This window comes from Chiloscyllium punctatum, chromosome 2 (assembly GCF_047496795.1).
Source record: "Chiloscyllium punctatum isolate Juve2018m chromosome 2, sChiPun1.3, whole genome shotgun sequence".
NCBI classification, from domain to species: Eukaryota; Metazoa; Chordata; class Chondrichthyes; order Orectolobiformes; family Hemiscylliidae; genus Chiloscyllium; species Chiloscyllium punctatum.
The window spans coordinates 45,546,839-45,560,218 of record NC_092740.1 but is presented as its reverse complement, the minus strand read 5'-3'; the positions used below and the strand labels follow the sequence as shown (position 1 = coordinate 45,560,218).

Sequence of the window (13,380 nt, the reverse complement as noted above, 5' to 3'; positions counted from 1 at the left end):
CCATAATGTTGCTAGTTGAGTGACATAAACACTGCACGACATATTCCACACCCTACAGTGCCCATCTATTAAGTGCCAAACCGAAATCTATTTGTCACCTGACTGTAAATCACCTATCCTTTCATGGGCATCATGGTATGGAGCCTCACGGCATGGGAGCTTATACAGTAATTAAGGCCAGTTCTGTGATCCATGCTGTTATCTCGTGAGGCTCTAAGTCAAAAGTGAACCCTTGCAAATTTACCACTGTTGGGGTTCCAGTACGAATCCCTGGAGTAGGCAATTCTCACCATCTATTTGACGTTTTCACATGCATGTTTTTCCATCCTAAATCATTTGAGAATTAATTATGCACAGAAGTGCTTCTCTTTCACAAACATTTCCATGACAGTCCTCCTGCAATATTTATATAGTTCCTGATCAATTGTGTTAAATTGGTGTGATTGCTCGTGCTTTTGATTCTGAGTCAGAAGGTTGTAGGATCAAGCACTTGGCTACCTAATTCAGATTGACACTATGATCCAATGCTGAGGAAGCTATTAAAAGCAGTCCATTTTCTTTCATTAGCAAACTGTTCAGCTTTTGATGGTGTACCTCTGACTTATCCCATCTTTTTCAACAATTTCATTCTAAACCACTTCCATCAATGCACTTAATTTTAACCTTTTTATCTTTCTCAGTATCGATGCGGTTAATTGTTTGGCTAATTAGCCAAGGCATTTTAAAAACCACAAGTTGCAGGTAATGTTACTTCAAAGAACATGAAGTTCACTTTGTTTAAAATAATTTTCTCAAACGAAATTATCAAAAACTCTTGCTTGTGAAAAACAAGGTTTCTGTGTGAATCTGATTTCATAAAGTATTTACCTACAATTACAGCCAATACACAGTAAGAGAATCTCATTAACAAAACTTAAATCAGTAATCTGTGCTTTAATTTATGTTACTAAGTGCTACATTCCACTAGATGAAAACTTATCATCGACTAGAAATAATTATGCAAGAATGTGGAAAATACTACTGACCTGATGACAATTACATGTATAATATTCTCATAGGATCCCTTTCTGCATTAGTTAATAGTAGCCGTTATTTCACAAACAATGTTAACTTAAAGTAACAATAGAGGAAAATATGTTTATTGATCATGTCTGTGGGAGGATAACAGTTGGTTCCAGTTGTTGATCCAGATGTCTATGAAAGTTTTGATATGTAACTTGCCTATAAGACCAGCAAAGTAATAGAAAGTTGAAATAGGATTTTTCAAAGTACAGGGAAATCTATTGTGGAAATAAATGCTGTTATGTGTATTGTGACTAGGAAGGCTTCCCAACAGGTATACCAAGTGAAAGGCTACGCTGGGGTAGATCTTTTAGTTTAATGCTTCATTAAATGCTTTAGTCATCAAAATAGAAAATGCAAAGATGACACAATCCAGTTCTGCAACTTCCAAGAATTTTTAATATTTTGACATCAATTATTAACTTGTCCCTAAGTGCTTTTATTGTAACTAGACTGAACTTTAAACATTATATACTACTCCAACAGTAGCTATCCCTTTACTTCCATGGGACTATTATACGGCACTGACTGAGCAATACAAATGGAGCCGCGCAGCAGCAATTCGGAAGATTTCCCTGTTAATGTATTTTCTGTGACTCCCTGTCAACCCAGAACCCCCGGAGTCCAGGTGTCAGATGGTGATAAGGCTGGGGCCACATTGTTATTCTCAGGTGTTTTTTTGGTTCTAGTGGGCATAACTTTCACAATAATGGGCTGGATTAAATATTATGGCACCAGTGATTTAGAATGGACACAGTTACTAGGACCAATTTTACTTTCTGTGGGGGTCACTTTTGTTCTGATTGCTGTTTGTAAGTTTCGAATGTTAACTTGCAAAACTTGCAAGCAAATTAATGAGAGTGCATTGGAGCCTGAGCAAATGCCATGTGGACAATCATTTGTTTTTACAGGAATTAATCAACCTATAACTTTCCATGGAGCTACTGTTGTACAGTATATTCCTCCTCCATATGCATCTCCTGCCCAGGATGGCATTACCATGAACACAACCTGCTTGCAATCGCTGAACAACGCTCAGAGCACTAATCCAGCTAATGGCAATACCGGAACAAGCCCATGTCCTCCACAGTACTACACCATCTACCCTCTGGATAGCACAGCTTTTGCAGGAGATGACAATTGCCCACCTTACCAAGGACCAGAGCACGAAATAATCAGGTATGTTCTATGTACCATTGCTTATGTTTTCGCTCCCCTATAGAAGTCTGTCAAATTTAATGAACTCATGCTTGAGGAGAATTAACATGGCACACAGAGCAAAATTGTTTCAAAATTCCTTTCAAACTACTTAGATCGGTCAAATTAATTTTTAATATATGATATGTAGTGCTTAATGTCAATTGTTTATGTGTAGCGTTTATTTCTGAACCCAGGACAACTTTCTGAGACTCACATACCACACTAGCTACAATAGTCCAAACACCTTAGCACAGTAATGTAATAATTTTTTTGTTGTGTCATCAGAAATCTTTGGATTTGCAACAGATATTATTAAGGACCACTACTAATTTACCTGTGGAGAATTTATAAAGCCTTTTATTACCTCAAGCATTCTAATGCATTCGTCCACCTAATACTTGCACCAATTAGCCTGTAGATATTGTGCTGGGTCAACAAGGAAGAAGGAAAAGAATATTTATCTGCATTATCCCCCATTCAATATGATAATTGCTGATAACCCAACTCAGTAACCTGTTCCTGATTTCTCCCCATACACCGTGATCCCTAAGAACTGTATCCAACTTCTTCTTGAAATCATACAAAGTTTTGGCCTTGACTACTTATTGTGGCAGAGAATTCCATAAGCTGGATGAATTACTTTGGGGTGAATTCACTGGGTGAAAACATTCTCCGAAATGGCCTATACCACATCTATAGACTGTGACCTCTATTTTCATTGGGAACATCCATCCCACATTTACCCTGTCTAGTTCTGTTGGAATTTTTGTATGTTTGTATGAGCTCATGTTTCTCTCTTCTAAACGCCAGTAAATATAATCCTTACCAAGCCTTACGGCCAATCCTGCCATCCCAAATTGTCACCTTTTTGGATAATATTGAAATAAACATTACATTGGGGAAGGCAAGTGCACATTAATAATGACAACATCTAATCTAAGTATATACATTTGAAGGTTTATTCCCAGACCAATCAACCAAAATGTTTTTTGGAAAACAACCCTATCATTTCTATCATTGTGTGAGACATTTCTAAAGTCCAAAATAAGTTTTAAGCAAAACAAATTCAAATGCTATACATTTCAAAAGAAAACATATCTTAAATCTATTCGTTGATTTTTAGGTGTTCTAAGTACATTAACAATTAATACTTTTATTTGCCCATTTCAAAGTTTTTGAGTATGTGTGGGATATTTCACCCGAGGAATAATTTTGTAAATTTGAGGCATACTTTATCTAGTTGGCAGACAAAGGAAATTAGATATTGCTTCTGTTTCCTAATTTGATGCTCCTAAACTTGAGAGTAAAGCTATTATGACTGAAGCCTCAAAGAAGAACTTATTACAATAAATCATTAGCCTACAATTAAACTCTAATAATATAACCATGATTCTGTGGAAGGCTCTTAACGTACAATCTCAAACTGTTTGTGGATAAGGAACCCAGGGCCTGGATTAATAACCATGAGAGGTCTCATTCCTGATGAAGGGCTTTTGCCCGAAATGTCAACTCTCCTGCTCCTCGGATTCTGTCTGATCTGCTGTGCTTTTCCAGCACCACACTCTTGACTCTAATCTCTAGTATCTGCAGTCCTCACTTTCACCTAATGACCATGAGAACATGAGGTCAAAGCCCACATTGAGAAAACCAGAAGGAAAAAGCTGCTTTCAGTAAAAAATATGTGAATGACTAACGAAATTGTTGGGAAAGCCGGAATGATTCACTGCAGTCCTTTGTAAAAAGAAATTTGCTGTCCTCACCTGGTCTAATTTAAATATGACTCCAATATGAGGAATTATTGAGGGTAGTTGATATATACTTCTGTGTTTGGAGAAATTTCACAGTTCAAGATTGGATCAGGGAAAAACAGCGGTCTGGAAAAAACATGTATTAGTTCTTAGACAATCTTCCCTGGCTGGCAGAGAATTGCACATATAAAGGCTGAAGTTAGAATTAGTTTACAACAAAATCATGGTCAGAATTTCAGATGAGACCTTGTCAGACATTTTACAAGATGGAGAGGATTTGATGTTCGAAAAATAGTGCATATTGCTGAGCAAACTGAACTTGGCAGTAGAATTCAGTGTTCATTCAAGGGGAAACTGATGTACCAGGGAAGAAATCAGCATTGAGGCTGCAAAGGAGAACATCGATGCAAAGGATAACCAATCAAAATGGAGAAAAGTGCACGAATCACCACATGAGCTAATGTGAAACCAATCTTTTTGCGTTCACTGAGGGAAGGGCCACACTTTAACTCTTGGTCATACTTTAAAAATAAATACATTGTATATTCAGACAAAGAGTAATTTCACCTGTTACTGTACAGTACTAACAAAGTAGTGTTCAAGAATGGTTATAGTCTCAAACCCTAATGGTTCCATAAGAATCTATATGAACATAGGGCAGCACGGTGGCTCAATGGCTAGTGCTGCTGCTTCAAAATGCAAGGGATCCAGGGTCGATTCCAGCCTTGTGTAACTGTCTATGTGGAGTTTTCACATTCTCCTTGTGTCTGCCCGGGTTTCCTCCGGGTGCTCCAGCTTCCTCCCACAGTCCAAAGATGTGCAGGTTAGGTGAATTGGCCATGGGAAGTTGCCCATAGTGTCCAAGGATTTGTAGGTTAAGTGCATTAGACAGGTGAAATATAGGGGAATGTGTCTGGGTGGGTTACTCTTCAGAGGGTCGGTGTGGACCAGTCAGGCCAAATTGGCCTGTTTCCACATTGTAGGAATTCTATGATAAGTGAATAGAACACTGGAATGAGAAATTCACCAAATGGTATCAGTGAATGAAACTCTTACAAAGCTAGCTAAGTGCACTTTATTCACCAAACTGGATGCATACAGTGGATTCTGTCAATTACCGCTGGACTAAGACTCCTGAAAGCTGACCACATTTATTACACAATTTGGGATTATTGCTTTGACAGGCTACTCTTTGGCAAGGCGGCCACACCAGAAATGTCTCAAAGTGCAATGCCACATGACCATCATAATAATCCATGAAGTTTTGGAAGAGAAAATTAACCAAAGGCTTGGAGCTGTTTTGGAAGTGCTTCAGAATGCAAGTTTAAAATTGGAACTGGGCATTTGCAAACTAAGAATTATGTTTCAAGGCTACAGGACGTAATAGATTCCATAAAGCCAAAGTTACTAGAGAACCAAGAACATCGTCAAGCTTCAAAGATTTCTTGGGATGGTGAATCATCTGGGAATGTTCTGCCAACCAAAAATAGAAGTAAATGAACCTTTAAGACAGCTGTTATACCAGAATCAAAATAATGTAGAAATATTGACCAGGAAGTAGTGCTTGACAAAATCAAACAACTCCTGATCTCATCAAAATTGTAGCACACTATAGCTGATGCATCTTCAACAGGATTGGGAGCAGCACTGTTTGAGGTGCAGAAAATCGAAAGTGTGGGTCAGTCAACAGCCCCGAAATCACTAACAGAGATGGAGATGTGGGCTGATACAATTAGGAACAACGTGAACATGTGAACATTTATTTAGCTAATACACTTACAATACAACTCCACACCTTGGAGCACAAAGATAACTAGCATCATAGTGCTTCAGCAAAGACACCGTGCAGTCAGGGACATTTACCCAGAACATATTGATACAATTGTACAAGAAAACATGGATTGGACCAGGCTGCTTCTCCTGGCTGTTCATTTATGTTCTCAGCACTCACTCACTTGAACCTACCTGGATATTCACAACACACCTGCCTACCTCATCATGTCTTTTGCGCTTTGGCCTTCAGCTCACCGTACTGCTGTATTAACATGTCCTTTAGCAAGGATATAAAAACCAGGAAACTTGTCATTTTTGTCAGCAGTTCTCAATCAAGTTAAGGGAAATAGTCCTTAGTCAGGGAATTACCTCCGATACCAGATCAGAGGCTTGGACATAGTCAGTCAATTACTTAGGATGGTCACAGATGGAACCTCTCCTCATAAAGAGTGAAGACCTGAACACCATCCACTGACATTCCTGCCCTATGTGGACTGTTTCCTGAATGAGAGACAGGAAGATATTACAGGAGTGAGTATCACAGCTATTACTCTCAGTGCAGTTGGAGACATGTCTTGGTCAAGTGGGGAGGCAGTGTAAAAGGTGTGCAGGATTAGTGGTGTCAGGAATTGGGATGATGACAGTGAGTGAGGGAAAATGTTGCATACAATAGTGAGAGTGGTCGAGCAAGGGTTTTGGTGTGAAGTGGCTCCAGTAGTAGAGATAGAGTGTGAGGCATCAAAGAGAAGGTGGTGGCATTTAGACTGGCAGAATGGAGAATGTCATTGATCTACTTCTTGTGGTGCTGGGCTTTCTTCCAGATGGCTGAGAATGGGTGGCAACCACATTCTGGGTTGGCATGGTTTGCTATTGTGGCCTTCTCTTGGGGTCCAGGGAAGAATATGCCATCTGCCGACCAGGACTTTCAGAGTAAAAAGGCAAGGCAGGTAGTTAATGAGGCGAGTTTAGTAAGATGTGGTGAGAAAATCTGTTGGACCTTGCAGTAAGAAACACTCAAAAAATCTCAGTGAATTTGGCATTTAGGCAAAACAAAATAAGATTTGCCCTGGTGTCACTAACAATATTCTGTAGTTTGTAAATGATTCACATGATTTGCACGTGGATCTAATTTTTATAACTCCATATGTTCACTCTACTGTCCCTAAGTGAGTGCTGAAACTGAGTGAAGAGCCCAATGGTCAAGACGATATTGAAGATGAACAAGGATTAAATCTTGTACCATTCAGCTGCAGATCATCATCATTACTAACAAAATATCACCATCAGAGTCATTGATGGGTGGGAGATTGAGAACATATACCAATCGTTGTATCAGAAGCTATAGCCTATTATCGCTGCGCATGACTGTAACAGACAAAAGCAATGTGAAGAAGAGCAAAGAGACATCTAGGCTAGAAATGTTAATGAAAGATACAGATTCAGAGTCACATGAGTGACAACCCAGGGAGAGGGTGAAATCCACAGAGTGAAGGAATTATTATAGAAAAAAATATAGCAGGCTGTACTATAGCAGGAAACTGGGGGTTAATAAGGTGAAATCAGAATGCATTGATATATTTGAACAAGAAAACAGTAAAAAAAATTATCAGAAGTTGAAATGGAACAAGAAGGTTCCACAACCAATCAGAGGAAGAACATGCAAATAAAAATATGAAGAGTGCAGGACATCCAAAACCTCAGAATTAAGACCATAACCTCAGGGAGAGTGGTCAAAGAACCATAAAGACTAACATTGTGAAGTCTGAGACTTTGAGGGGAGGGGGCGGCATAATGAGGCATCAGAAGTATGTATAATGATGAAGCTCAACCGAAGTGTAGAGAGAATATATTCATCCACTGAGCTATAAGTAAAGTGTACATACAGAAAGAACCTTGGACTAAAGAAGTAGTTCTTTGGACACTTATTAGAGTTAGACATCAGCCACACACCAAAACAGCAACATGCGTCAGAGTAGTTGTGGCGTACAGAGAAGGTTCTCCCAGACCAGCATTTTCCTTAGCAATAGCCAATAATCCACTAGTATGCCCAATGAGGAGAGATCAAGGAGCTTGCCAGTTGATGGAAAGTGAAAACAGCAGAGTACTACAGCAGTGGAGCTAGCAGAATACATGTCTTCAAGAAGCAGGAATATGGGTGATTCAATGTTGTATGGGAAGCCTAATAATAGGGATTCTTTGTAAAATTGATTTATCTATCTCATTTGTAAAGGCCACTCAGTTACAATGCTCATAAAATATAAGACAAAGTCTTGTGTCTGGATTTTATTGGGCATCGTATTCCATTTCTATTAAAACCTCTCCCTATCCAAATCCAACTCCATGAAATCCTGCAAAGTACCAGTTTACAGTTTAACAAAAATGGAATATGATTTATTCACAGTAAGTCAATGGTCCTGATGCAAAGCGAAAATCGTAATGTTACAAAGTAGAATATTCTCTGCTTTATCATGAAAAAAAGCATAGAATCTATGCTACTATTCATTAGTGCTGTGCCTCCAAACTCAATATTTTTTCAAGGTCAAAGGTGGATAATTCTTTACTGAGAAATTAATATAAATTGAAACCTTATTTGAGGACTTTTATGCTAATTTATGTAATATTATTAAAATATCTCCACAGGATTGAGGAAAGCCAAGATGAATCAGAAGCCACGTTAACTGTCGATGAAGTTCCTGACAGCATTCCACCCCCTTCTTATGATGAAATCTTTCCCGTAGTGAGTGAGGGTGCGATAGAACGTTAGCATGTTGAATTTGTCAAGCTACAGTATGTGACTGAAACATGATCATGATTACTGTTCACTTAGCCTAACTTAATTCCCATCCAACTTTCCATTCCATGTTATTGAGAGGTTTATGATATTGCTAACTGTAAACATACAAACATAAATGATTCTTTATAGCATACAATATGGAATAGTGGATACTGTCCTCATGAGCTGTTAAGTCATTATGGAACATATCTTTTTTCTCATTTCACAAGTAAGTTGGCTATACAATCTAGAAAATACAGATCCTAATACTGAACATGCACCATTTCACTTCCATAATTTCTGAAGCAATCTGAACTTTTTTAGTTGAAAGAAAAATATTCAATCAGGACTAAGCTATTATAATGTTGATTTCATGCTGTTCAGGCAGCTACTTTGGAGGTAACTTGAATAAATGCCAAATAATTTTGCTCATAAAGTTAGGCAGCACACAAAACATTGTCAAATTGGGTCAGTTAAGATATTATGAATTTTCTTTTACAGGCTAATACTTGGAGATACTATTCAAGCATATAATTGAAGTATGTGATAAACTGCTTTTTTTTACTATTTGTTCATTGGATCTGAACATCACTGGCAAGGTCATTGCTAATGCATATACCTAATTATCTTTGAGAAGGTGACTTTCTTGGGCAACTACACTTTGCATGGTGTAGCTAGATCCACAAGTTCTAAGGCACATATTACCAGATTTTGACCCTGCAATGATGAAGGAACAGTGATTTATTTCCAAAGTCAGATGGTGTGTGATTTGGGGAGGAGATTGCAAATGGCAGTGTTCCATGCACCATTTGTATTTGTTTTTCTAAGTGGGAGAGATTTGCTAATTGGAAGGTACAGTTGAAGAAGACTTGGTAGATTCTTGCAAAACAAGTTGTAGCTGGCTGCCCTCTCTACATACTTGACATATGAGAGTGCACATTTCATGGAATGTATGAAGCAGATTAAGCAGACAGCTTTGTCTGGATATTGTACACATTTCTTGGATAGTTTTGGAGTTGTAATCATTCAGTCAAGTGGGAATAATCAATTGCACTTCTTACTTGTGCATCTAGATGGTGTAAAAGTCTCTGGGAGGTACGGAAATGAGTTACTTGCTGCAGATTTTCTAGCTTCTGACCTCAATGTTTTATGGTCTTTTATGCACTTCTGTGGTCTCAGTATTTCTGTGGCTAATCCAGGTGGATTTTGGACAATAGGGACTCCAAGGGTGTTAATGGTGGGAGACTCGTAATTATAATTTTGTAGAATCTCCAAGGAGGTGTTTAGCTTCTGTCTTGTTGGAGATAGCCAAACCCTTGTTTGACATGAATGCTAATTGTTCAAGCTTAAGTCTGAGGCTTTGCTCAAACCCGAATATTGTTCAGGTCTTGCTGCACACAGGAATGGATCATTTCAGTATTTGAAAAATTACAAATATCACTGATGACAGTGTCATTATTAGCGAATGTCTATACTTCTGACCTTGTCATGGAGGAAAGCTCATTCATGATGGTGGTTGAGCCTCGAACATAGCAAGAGGAATTCCTAGGACTGAGATGATTGAATTAGCTTTGAATTAGCTTTATTGTCACATGTACACAAATGAGTACAGTAAAAAGTTTATAAGTCGCCACTTACAGCACCATCTTAGTACAGAGTACCTAGGTACAATCCTTAGTTACAGAATAGAGAAATAAAGAATAAAAATGTTACATTACAGCTATACACAGCATAACCACAGGTCAGAAAAAAAACAAGAAACATAGTTAAAAAGGCAAACATCACAGTGTCTCTCCAAGGCCCTCTGCAGCAAACCAACGCAGGAAACCTCCACTGTCTGCTGTCACGGTCCCACTTCAGGCCACTACCCCCACTTCACACTGGTCACCAGCGTCCCCGTTCCGGCCACTGGTCACTGACATCCCCGCTCCAGCCACTGGTCACTGATGTCACCACTCAACACTGGTCTATTAGAGAGAGCTCAAGCAAGACAGCCTGGAAAGGAACTCTTTGGCTGTGTTTTCTTGGGATTTATCCTGCTCCAAAAATCTCCTTTGTAAGAAGTATTAATCAACTTCTGAAATGTCAGAGAAGGCTGGCGCAAAGAAGAAACTTCATAAGAATTTAGGGATCTGCAAGTGTAACAAAATGGACAAGGTTGTGGAACAGGGAAGAAACTACCACAAAAAAATGCCTGGACACAAATCGTTTCAAACCTTCTGCAAACCTTACGACTAACATAGCTGAAAAATGCTGCTTCAATAATTGTTTCCTTTCGTTTTTGCATTATTTGTTTTAGTCATTAATAATATTGATATTGGATCACCAAGTTGCAGAAAGCTGACTTTGTTTTAAGATAATTCAAATATTCACAATGTAAGTATCAGATGCATCTTGGAAAATCTGCAGATAAATGTGCACCAGAGGTGTTGGCATTAATTCAAATGGTAAGAGATAGCTTCATTAATGTGACATCCATTTATTTTGTTCATGATCAAAAAGCACACTTTCTGTAATCCACCGATTGTCCCTTATGTGTTACAATATATGCAAGAATTTAATTATTGTTTCTGAAACATCCTCCTTTCTGAAAAATGTAAACAAAGAGACAGATGCTTTTTTATAATATAAAGCAATGGATGGTATGACCTCAGAGTTATGTTACAGAGAAGTGACTGGGATTTTCTGATGGCAATTTTCAATAAAGTATCAGTTAATTTACCTTGTAATAGGCTGATACTTTATCATATGGTGCTCCACATAACTTTCTCAATATTGCATTACAATAAAAGTATTACTGAAAATATACAGGCAAGTTGAGTGATGTAATTCAGTCTGCAGGATTAGCATGAATGAGTGTATCGACATAACTAACTGTCACACCAAGATCACAAAAACATCTGCCCTGGAGGTTTGGGGGTTAACATTAAAAAAGGAGAACATCCACTGCACCTGTTACATTTTATTGAGATGTAAATGTGCCAATTACCCACAAGGATGGCTGAAACAATAATGTGGATTATTTATTTGAAGATTAGACTATTTACCATTAATGATCATTAGGAGCTAAGCGTAATCTATCAGATTTCTATTACAGCTGTTTCAGACTGACGATCAGTCTTGGGACTAACTCATCACATTTTGGATAGTTATATTGTGCCTCCCTCATCCCCAGGAAATGGTGTCAGAACTGAAAAGCTCTAGTCCTCCTATAGACTCCACACAACTTGAGGGGTACTGTGGCTGTGACATCTCACCGAGCCTGATGTTCCTCATTCTCTCCATTAACCTGCTGCTGTTCCTGGCCTTGTCATCAGTTCTGATAATCCTGAATCCACTCAGGTCTTCCCAGGAATGCAGTAACTTTCAGCCCTGGAAGAAGAAGACAGTCATCTCTGCACTACCCCATTTAGCAGGACTGCCACGTTCCCTGCCCCGCATCATTTGGGGCTGATATTGGGTCTCGTGCAGAACAGTCCTAGACTGAAAATGCTTGTCTGGTTGCATGAAACCTTTCAAAAGTGGTGCTGCTGCCAGGAATGCCCATCAATTCTGGGATATCTTGTAGTGGTGAGTTGTTTTGGGTAAGGTGAATGGTAGAATGGGGTAGAATCAGATTACAGGGGTTGGTAGGTAGTTGAACTTGGGAAGAAAACTGGATCTCATAGAGCTGAAATGTACTATGAAACTCAATGAAACGGACACTTAGACAAAAACAAATCTAAGTTTTAGTATGGTGTCTCTTACCAGGTGCCTCTGATCTAGATCTGCTCAAGTGCATCAATAAAGTCAATCTACAGTCTCTTTAATTGAAAGACACAGACTTTAAACCTCACAAGTTCTTGCCACTGAGGCTACATCTCAAGCAATCAATAGATTAGATTAAGGGCACATGTTAGACGACACAAAGAATATGTACAAATTTGATTAGAGTTGGATTGTCTCTGAAGTAATTATCCACTGTCATAGATTTGGCATTGGTTATTATGTGAATGGTCAATTAAGGGAGAACCACAGATATTACCAGCAAGGGGACAAGGTGTGAGTGTTAAAAGAGGAAAGTGCTGTTAATGATTGGGAAGATGTTGATGTGGTCACTAGAACTATTCTTCAATGATCTGATTATACGAAGCCCCAGCGGGAAGGGGCTGTCTGTTTTCAGCCTTCCTTCATTTGCAGATGACTTTGAGCAGTTCTAGCCACAGAAAGCCCCTTTTGTAGACTATAACATTCTATGGATTAAAGCAACCTTGACTGGCTGGCTGCGGATGACAAGGATACAGCTGGGGTAAGGAAGTAAATGCTCTCACCATGAGAAAGTACAGCAGGCTCATGTTCCATTGTACAAAGGGTAAAAACAATGACTGCAGATGCTGAAAACCAAATACTGGATTAGTGGTGCTGGAAGAGCACAGCAGTTCAGGCAGCATCCAATGAGCAGCAAAATCGACGTTTCGGGCAAAAGCCCTTCATCAGGAATGAAGGGCTTTTGCCCGAAACGTCGATTTCGCTGCTCGTTGGATGCTGCCTGAACTGCTGTGCTCTTCCAGCACCACTAATCCAGTATCATGTTCCATTGTGCCACTCCACTGGGGTGGTTCCTCAGCAATCCTAATAATGAGTTGCTAAACTGCAGTGATATTCTATGTTTGCAGTCATAATAGCAAAATCTGAATTTGCATGGGTTCAGTCTGAGTTTCTACAATTGCAGTCAGATGGTGTGCAGTTTTTGCTTGTGCTGCAATGGAAGATGAAACATGTCTATCAGGTACCACATTATCATGGGGTCCATGTGCATCACTAGGGTTTTCCCCCACTTCCATG

At 39.0% G+C, this 13,380-nt stretch overlaps 1 protein-coding gene across 1 annotated transcript; it reads left to right on the top strand.

Annotated features, from left to right (window-relative positions):
• Positions 1 to 1,671: 1,671 nt before the first annotated feature.
• On the top strand, positions 1,672 to 11,360 carry LOC140493066 (transmembrane protein 174-like). The gene is made up of 3 exons (XM_072591738.1): positions 1,672 to 1,733; positions 1,974 to 2,241; positions 8,424 to 11,360. Exons 2-3 carry the CDS (start codon positions 2,063 to 2,065, stop codon positions 8,545 to 8,547), a joined length of 303 nt encoding a protein of 100 aa, XP_072447839.1. The 5' UTR covers positions 1,672 to 1,733; positions 1,974 to 2,062; the 3' UTR covers positions 8,548 to 11,360.
• The last annotated feature ends 2,020 nt before the right edge of the window (positions 11,361 to 13,380 follow it).